General features: G+C 51.2%; 1 protein-coding gene across 1 annotated transcript; it reads right to left on the bottom strand.

The window, feature by feature from the left end:
• Positions 1-480: 480 nt before the first annotated feature.
• On the bottom strand, positions 481-8,990 carry KLF6 (KLF transcription factor 6). The gene is made up of 4 exons (XM_047741390.1): positions 8,641-8,990; positions 5,251-5,824; positions 3,680-3,803; positions 481-3,243 (listed from the first exon to the last, which is right to left on the bottom strand). The coding sequence occupies exons 1-4, from the start codon at positions 8,740-8,742 to the stop codon at positions 3,192-3,194; spliced, it is 852 nt and encodes a 283-aa protein (XP_047597346.1). The 5' UTR covers positions 8,743-8,990; the 3' UTR covers positions 481-3,191.
• Positions 8,991-9,369: the final 379 nt, after the last annotated feature.

Here is a 9,369-nt window from a genome sequence, read left to right on the forward strand (position 1 = left end):
TTCGGGAAAGGCAGGCAAGCGGCTGTCAGAATTGCACAAGCGATGTTTCCCAAGGAGGAGCCAGGCTGATTAATAGAACAGGAATCTCTTTCGACAGCCCCCCCCACCGCCACCCACCCCCACCACCCCGAAAAAGAACCACCGGACTCAAGATGCTGATAAGAATTCTTTTATGTTATTCCAATAAAAAATACATTCATACAGAAATATAACAATCTTGCAAAAAACAATTTCAAATAAAATCTTGTAAAACAAAATTTTACAAAAATCTTACAAAGATTCTTTAGCTAACAGGGTGCTTCAAAAAAAAAAGAAATTTCACTAATAGAAATTTTTTTTTAACGTCAAGCAAAAAGTTTCTGCTTGATTGAGGCTCAGTTATCACCTGAACAGAATGTAATTCTTTATGTCCTTGCTTATTATGAAAATTACAGGCGTTGACACACATGGCACCCAGCCCCACAACTTCATGGTGTTTCGTAAGTGAGACAAGCCAGTGCAAGTTGTTGTGGGTTTCGGTTTTTTTTTTTTTCTTTCCTTTTTTGTCTTTTGTTTACCTTCTTGCTTAATGGAATTGTTATGGCTAAGTAACACAGCAGGGCCAAAAAAGGAGTTTCCCCAAACCCAGCAAACCAAGTGCCTGGATTTGGAGTTGCCAAAAGAAAAGTGCATTTTCCCCTCAGCAAAATGAAATGAGCTCTTCAGGTAAGTGTATCCATCAGCCCAGATAAAAAAAAAAAAAAAACCAGTTATGTGAGCTTTCCTCATTGCTCATTTCCAGGAAGATCAAACAAAATACCAGCCCAGCCAGACTCATATGTGTATATATATATATATATATACATATATATAAAGAAAAGATCCACACCCACAAGCCAGCAGCTGGATGACCTAGCAGCTGTCTATGCTGTGGTACGCCAATTCGGGGAAATTACTCGTTGGAAAAACTGGAAGAATCTATGTGCTGGAAAAAATAGCTTCATCTGCATAAAAAGTATTCTAAAAAAGACTCCCTGTGATTCCCTTCCTCTTAGGGTAGATGTTCTAATAAGGCTGAAATTCAAAATCAAACCCTTTAGTGTGTCTGAGACCAATTAGTGGGCTAGGATTCCCTCCGTGCCACTTTCGAATGGCCGAAGGTCCCTTATTCTGGACCTTTCAATAACGATGAGCAAAGTCAGCAGCCTGAAATAGGTTGGATGCCAAGGATCTGTAGCAAATCATTAAATTACAGATAAAGCCTTTATAAAAGTTATGGTTTTTACTTTTACCTCCTTTATGGCCATTCTGAAATATTTCTTCACAGGCTGTGGAATTTTCTATCTAAACATTCTCATTTCTCCTTAAAAAAATATTTATATATTATCTATATATATGTATATATATACACACACACACACACACATACACACATACACACACTATACACACAAATATACATACACAAGAATTCCGCCCACTTTTTTAAAAAAAGTAATATACTTTCTGTATTACCGACAGATAGCTAGATAGATATGTGGAGCTTGTGCCTTTTAAGCAAATACGTTAACATTGTTTCTTTATACTTCTGTATCTTTAATATGTGTGAAAATGTTACATATTCAATACAGCCGGTGTGTGATCTATACAATTGTTGTGCAAAGTCTACATGAAAGTCTCATGGTGGCAGAAATGGTCCAATTTCCCAATTATCATGTGTTTTCCACTTTAACACTGAAGTCAAGTTGTCTAAAATATCGAGTAAATACTGACTTGTTTGGGGAGTTTCATCTCTCTGTTTATCTTTGTGAAGGAGGACTTTAAAGAGATTTTTGTTTCTGTATTATATATTGATACAGTACAATGCCAGGTGAGAAAAGAGCCTTAATAAAGCATGCATCACCCAAACCCCTGTATGAGACCCCATGGAAGGGGCCACTTGCATAAGGCACCATTATTAAGATCTACAGTGCATTAACAGCTAGAAAACCAGAAATTAGTCCTCAAGGCATAAATAAGAGAAACTTAGCTGCATGAGAAAACAGTTTCTAAGCTTTAGTGGTTTTATCCACCCAACGGAGAAAAATTTTAGGTTCTTAGTCTAATGCAACATTAGACTAGCAATTCCCAGCCCTAGCATTCTTGATACCCAACATATGCCCAATGTCTTCAAAGGGCATCAGGAAATTCTCCAAAAAGGTACTTCAAATTCAGAATCATTTAAAAAATAACCCTACGCTGCACAACGCCTTTCTGAAAGGGGAGTGTTGTGAAATCGCTGGGGTAGGGGAGGTGGGGGAAGAGTTGTGTATCTATCGCCAGGCCCAGATGGCCAGGGATCACTGAATTCGACCAATCCTATCTTAGCTGCTCAGTAACTGGAACCGACATTGTAGTCCTGATTTAAGAATGGAAAGCAGATAGTTCCCCAGACCATGCATTACTTTTTGTCTTATAAGGAAAAGTTATCAATGTGTTATATTCGTAAATACACAGCTTATACGACGGGTAACAAATGAGCTCTGTTGTAGCAAGTAAACAAGCTACTTGACACATTGCACTTCTTTTTTTTCGTAGCTGCACCAGACACGGAAAGTTCTCTCACACGGGGAAGGGGCTTCCCTCCCCACACCCATCCGCCACACCGGGGGTCTTAACCACCCACGCCCACCCTCCATGTTTTCCCTTCTTCTTTTTTTTTTTTTTTTTTTTTTTTTACATCTTTTTCTTTTTTCCCCCCTAAGGCGCAGATCCCCACCCCCCAGGAAATGATCGGTGGTCATCTCATCTCGTGGGATGCTCCTCGCACACAGTACACTCAAACTCCGCGCTCGCGGCCTCTCGCGGTCTCGCCACCGCAAGGGAAAAAGACGCTTGCCCCCATCACACAGTCAGTAACGAACAGACCCTCCGCAGACAGTCAACCCAACCAGTAACATTCTCAGTGCACATGCTCACGGCAAAGGCTTAGGGACCACTCGGAAGACAGGTACCCGTGGCGAGTCCAGGGCCACCCAAACACCACACACCGCGGGTGCTCCGCCGCTTCTGACATGACGTTTTCGCCCTCGAAAGACCTTCCAAGTCGAGGTCCTGGAGGCAACTGGGTGGGGTGCAAAATGGCATGCTTTGGCTGGAACGCGCACCCTCCTTCCACGGCTGTCTCTCAGCCTGGAAGCCTTTTAGCCCGCAGGATTCGCCGCTCTGCTCCCTCACAGGTGCCTCTTCATGTGCAGGGCCAGGTGGTCAGACCTGGAGAAACACCTGCGGAGCAATCGGCCCCCGACAAGTTAGGTCCCCGCCTGGAGGAGCTTACAGCCCTCCCACCCTAGCCCCCCTCCGAAGAAGCAGGGAGTCCACGGAGTCATGGCCATTCCCACTCGTGCTGCCGGGAGGAAAGTCCAGCGCAGGGGCATGCAGAGGAGGGGCTCGGATCCGGCCTCTGGGGGATCTCACCTGACCTCATTACTCAACCATCTAGGCTGCAGGGCTGAAGGCCAACCTCCAGAAAGTATGAATGAAATCACCCTATGCTCATGCACCCAGAACCTGGCTCTTCCTAATTTGGACAAGTGGCAGATTACAGACTCTCTGAGAAGGTCCCAGGCGGGAGCGCGGGACAGGGAAGCGCCCGCCGTCTTTGCTGCAGCCTGTCCCTCCCCGGAGAGGCCATCCTCAGTCCCTAGCTTTGTGCACGTACCTGTCACAGTGAGAACATTTAAAAGGCTTGGCACCAGTGTGCTTTCTGAAGTGTCTGGTTAACTCATCGCTTCTTGCAAAACGCCACTCACACCCTTCCCATGAGCATCTGTAAGGCTTCTCTCCTGGGAAGAGAGCACACGACAGGCACACCGTGATTTCACTGAACGGGAGGAGGTGTGCGGCGACAGAACACATAGAAGCAGCTGGACAAAAGTTAACTCATTTGCCAGTTCAGGGGCCCACCTTGGTTAGGGCTCGAGGGGACACGGCGGGCGGGGGCGGGGGGGCTCCTGACCCAGCAGCCCTGAGCCTCCAAGCGCTGCAGATGGACCCCGGCCGGGCAGGGCCCATGTGACTGTCCTCAGCATTACCGTGTAAGAATGACAAATACTCAGACTGGCGAAATACTTCTGAGGTGACGTGTCAGCCCACTGGACCCACAGCCCCGGCGGGGGCAGGGTTTTATTGCTCTCTCCATGGAAACGGTTTCTCTCAAGCACTTATTTTGTTCCTTACTCACTTCCCTGTGGAATGAGGCTTTGTACTTTCCTCCGGGAAACGACATTTCTCTAAAACTGAGGTCATGAGTTTCTGGGAAACCCCATCCTGGGGCCTTCAAAGCACTTTCTAAATGACAATCGAGCGACCAAATCGACCTCTTCCATCGGGCAGACGATAAATACGAATTCACTAGAAGTGCTGCCTGAGGAAATTCAACATGTTGTCCCCAGCCAGTGTCCGAGTGGGCCTGCGGGACAGACCGGGGTGGCAGGGGGAGGAGGGGGACTGGGTCCTGACCCTGGCTCTGCAGGGGACACCGACTTGAGGTCTGAGGTCCTCTCTCATCACTGTCCCGGGGCAGGTCATTGCTGACGTGACTCCACGTGCAAGATCACATCCCTCCCCGCTCGGGAATGTGTGTGACCCTTCCCCCAGCCACCCCAGACCCTCCCAGGAATTTCATCTGAGGGAGGTTCAACTGAGTTGTGGGCTTTCACTACAAAGCTGTTTTGTTTTGTTTTAAAACTGGTAGCAGAAAACAAAGGCCACGTGATGCACAGAGGACATCCGAGCGAGCACCCAGGGATAGGTACTGCTTCCCGCCGAGCGCATGGCTCAGGCTCCCACCTCCCGCCCCCTACTCCCCACCCCCCCACTCCCACGCCAGGACACCCACATGTTCCACAGCCCCCAGCCAGCCCTTCCCCCCACCCTCGAGGTTCATTTCAGAAAATCGGAGGTAACTCCGTATGACAGGATGCCCGGAGCGGGCACACAGGCCCCCCGATCACCAGGAAGGTTGGAGTGAGTGAGGGATGGGGTGTAGGGGGAGAATGGGATTTACCTCATGTGGTTAATCTGAAAGTCTCGCCCTTGCATCGGGCACACACGTCCAGTCCTTGAGCTCCTACTCTGTCCTCCCCAGAGACCCAACTCTTTTGGGGAAGCATGAGGTGAGGATGTGTCTGCTCTGCCAGCCTCCTGCGGAGCCCCGGCCCCCTCCCAGGGCTGGTGCACTTCAGTGGCGCCCACCAGTGGCCCACCTCCCGCGTCGCAGGAGGGACTGACCTGTGTGAGTGCGCTGATGTGCTTTCAAGTGGGAGCTTTTGGTGTAAACTTTCCTGCAGCCGTTAAAGTGGCAGCGGTGCACCCGCCTCCGGCCATCCGGGGAGGCGTCCCCGCTGCCCTTGTCACCCGGCTTTCCCGCAGTCCCACTGCGCAGCTTCCCAGGGGGGTGTAGCTCGCCCGGAACGCAGCCCCACAGGTGAGAAGGCTCCCTGCTCAGTTCTGGAGAAGACGGGGGCGTGGAGGTGACGGAGTTGCTCAGGGTGCCCGAGTTGACTAAGACGTCGCCGATGGGGTCGGAGGTAAACTTAGTGGTGGGAGAAAGTTCCTCGGAGCTGTCCGAGGACTCGCTGCTGACGTCGGAGTTCAGGCTGTTGGTCTCCAGGTTGTAAGCAAAGCCGGGGCTGTTCAGAGCATCCTCGGGGGGACTGGAGGAAAGCTTCAGGTCCGGGTCCTCCTTTTTCTCCCGAGCCAGGATGATTTTGGTCCACAGATCTTCCTGGCTGTCGAACTTGATTTCGGAGGCTGACACGTAGCAGGGTTCGCTCTGGAGGTAACGTTCCAGCTCCAGGCAGGTCTGTGTGAGAGGAACCACAAGAAGACACGTGATCGTGATGACGACTAACAGTGGAACTGAAAGCACGTTTCCAAAAAACATGCAGGAGTCAAGGGCGAACAGAACGTGGCCGTGGTGCGTAAGAATCGCGTCTCTAGGAGAGCGAGAGGAAAGCTGTTTCTAGGAATGGACATATGCAATCAGGAGAAGGACCAGACGTGGACACCTCTCCAGGCCTTTCCAGGTTGGACCAGTGGCCACAAGGACTGAGGGTCACTAGGCCACCTTTGTCACAGTTACCAGTGTTGACGTGACTACAGAGTTTCTGTAAACCACACAAAGAAAACCAGCCTCAGGCACATGCCCCCCCCCACAGGTTTAACCAGATCATCTGACAGTCTCGAGAACCATGTGCTTTAAGGAATGCTCGGGCGGCCCTCCTTTCTCACGCACAACACAGAAAGGCCGCACTGCACGCGAGGCAATGTGTTCTGACATTGCGTGTGTCTTTCTTTAGAGACACAGCTGAGAGAACAGGGCCACACTCCGCGAGCGGACGCAGCTAGCTGAGGGTCCGCATTCGGGGACATCAATGGAGCGGCGGAGAAACCACCCCGTTTCCTTTACAGCCCCGACCTACGAGGCTTTCAAAGAATGCCATTCGCGAGTGCTGCGGGGCCGAGCTCGCACACAACTTTAATGACTTCCACGGTGGTCAGAGAAAAACAGGAGCCACAACAATAATTCCAGAATGGCCATCTGCTATCGTGAACCATGCAGGAGGGAAATTCCTCCCCAGCCCTGCTGGGAGTCCCACAATGGACCAGAACTTTATCTACTGGCCAAGAGTACAACTGTATGAGTCATCACTCTGTTTCTTTCACGCAATGCCAAAGGAGACTTCCTTTTGAAATTCTGACCAGCGGCCAAAAAAGGACCCGGTTCAAGTATACATGCAGTGTGTCACGGACAGTGCCCCTCCCCAGCCCCACAACCAACCTTTCAAGAAGCTACAACTGCCGACAGACCAGCATCCCCTCTCCCCACCATCTCAAACTTTCTAGCCACTGGAAAAGAAAAACGGTAGGAAACATTTTAGGATTAAATTATATCTGCCCTTATCTTTACTAGGATCAGCTGCCTGTCTGTCCATATAAGCTGTCCATACACACGTGACTCTACAGACTTAAATTTCTACGGCAAACTCCGCTCTGTTTAGCAGATCATTTTCAGGACTAGCGAAGCCTACCCAAAGGGCTCATGCTTGCTTGCTTACTTAGCAAATGCTCCTGCTACAATACAGCACACACCCTTCCCCCTCCCCACAGACTCGTCACAGAGCTAGCATGAGCAAGCAAAGGGGGAAAAAAACAATGATTGTTTTCTCTTTACCCCTAAAATTAGACGTCTGAGTTACAGTGCATACGACAGGGTTCTGGAGGAGAGACGGCAAGGTATTTTATTGACGTGCCGAAGAGAAAGGAAAGCACATTACTGAGATCTTGTTAAACTTTAATAATCTGGCTAATTTAAAATCTCCATTATGCTGATAAGCACTGGGGACCAAATCGCAGCTCTCTGAGAGTTGAAACGCCTCTGAAGGCCACCGGGAGCTCAGCCTGGCTTGGGGCCCAAATCCCAAATGCCCGAAGGAAACTACTTAGATCAATTTCAATCACGTCCTAGGGAGCAGCTTCTTTAGGAGGAAAAGGGGGGAGGGGAGAGGAAGGCAGGATAAGGCTGGGAACAATTAAGCAGGCATGTGAAGGTTGCAACACTTTGCACTTCATCCCTTTTAAAAGCTTTCTAGGCTTTGAAACGCACAGAATATATTTGATCTGCTAACTCACTTTGTGACAAAAAGCAAACAAACAGCCTAGCAGGGCAGAGAGACAGCCCCATCCCTCCTCCGATCTTTTTAAAGACAATGGGACAAGTGTCAGAATGTCTCTCCCTTCAGGCAATCCTAAGGAACTGGGCGAGTGGGGGGTTAACTTTCTTAAATGTCCAATGTCAAAAATTCCAGCTCTACTAAAAAAATGCCGGAAACCGAGACTCTTCTTAAACTCAGACTTGAAGCAATTTGGACGGGCTCATTTGGACGGGCTCATTGTCATATGACTGATAAGTCACTGGTTGTGCAAACATTGTTGGCTTTTTTTTTTTTCATGGTCGACAAAAGAAGCAGGTGAGAAAAACAAGACAGATCGAAACAAATCTTAAGGATCCCCAAGAGGAAAAAGAAACTGGAAATGACCTAGTAGAGAAAAAAGGAGGTTTCACTGGTGACATTTTTAATAATAATAATAATAATAAACAAAAAACAAACAACAACAACAAAAAAAACACAACTCTATGTGCAAACACCAAAAAAGCAAAAACAAAAACAAATCCCCCATTAAAACAAAACAAAACAAAAAAATCCTTGGCCTTGCAGGCAAGTTCCTATGACAAGATCCAGCTGTGGGGTCTGGAGCTCGTACAAGGCACCAAACTTCTGCCAAGGGCTCGGGCCGGGATCAGGCCGCGGAGCTGGGGCTGCCCGCGGGAGGAGGCCGCCCAGACGCCCCGGGAGCCGGCGGCAGCTCCCGGGAGCCCGAGCGCCGCCGGCCGCGCCGCTGTGACAACGGCACCGCCCGCCGTCGGAGGCCCCGGGAAAGCGGCTTCCGCACGCGGGCGGCACCAGCGCGTCTGAGGCTGATCGTGGCAGTTTCTGGAAAAGGCACCCGAGCCACGAAGAAGAAGGAGCAGACGCGCCCGCGGCAGCCCGCACCGGGGCCGGGCGCGCGGGCAGCCTCCGCGGCGCAGGGCTCGGGGAGCGCCGGCCGCCCGTTTACCTGTTGCCAGTACTCCTCCAGGGACGGCAGCGCCGAGAAGTAGCCGGTCTCGTGCACGATCTGCAGCTCCTGGAAGATGCTGCACATGGGGAGCACGTCCATGTCGCGCGGGAAAGGCGGTCGCGGCTGCGCTGGGAACCGGGAGCCGCGCGGTCTGCAGTCGGGATCGCCGCGGCCGAGCCTGCAGCGCCGGGCGAAGTTTCATGCAAACTCAGTGCACGGCAATTAGGCGCCGCGGGTTCGGATCCCGCCGGAGCCCAGAGACGCGCTCGCGAGCCCACACAATATTTGCAAACACCGGACTGACTGCAAACGTAACCCCTGCAAAACTTCCCTATTCAAAGCTCCGCTGCCAGCCTCCCCCTCCTCCCCGCCTGGCTCCCCCCACTCCCTCCCCCCCACGTGACTCGTCCGCGCCCGCCCCGCGCACCGCCCAATCACGCTGCGCCCGGCCCGGGGGCTGCGCGCCGGTGATGTCAGCTCCGGCCAATGGCAGGCGGTGACTCACAGCGGCCCCGCCTGGCGTGACCGAGCCTCTCCATCACGGCCCTCGCCATTGGCTCAATTCGAACTTCAGGCGGCTCTGATTGGAAGGCGTCCTCGCAGGCTATTTTTAGCAGGGTATATAAGGCGCGGGCCGCCTCGCGCCGGAGGAGTCGGCGCTGGGAGGTGCAGGCCGAGCGGCTCAGTGAGCCTGCGGCCGGCGGAGGGACCCGCCGCTCCCGTCCG

Source organism: Lutra lutra, chromosome 8 (genome assembly GCF_902655055.1).
Source record: "Lutra lutra chromosome 8, mLutLut1.2, whole genome shotgun sequence".
Lineage (NCBI taxonomy): Eukaryota > Metazoa > Chordata > Mammalia > Carnivora > Mustelidae > Lutra > Lutra lutra.

Bases quoted from the DNA above. Each gene is read 5' to 3' on its own strand.
- KLF6 (XM_047741390.1), bottom strand. From the start codon at position 8,742: ATGGACGTGCTCCCCATGTGCAGCATCTTCCAGGAGCTGCAGATCGTG. The intron at 5,825-8,640 runs GTAAACGGGCGG...CCTCTCACACAG, and splicing joins TGGAGGAGTACTGGCAACAG to ACCTGCCTGGAGCTGGAACG. The intron at 3,804-5,250 runs GTCAGTCCCTCC...CTCTCTTCCCAG, and splicing joins ACATCAGCGCACTCACACAG to GAGAGAAGCCTTACAGATGC.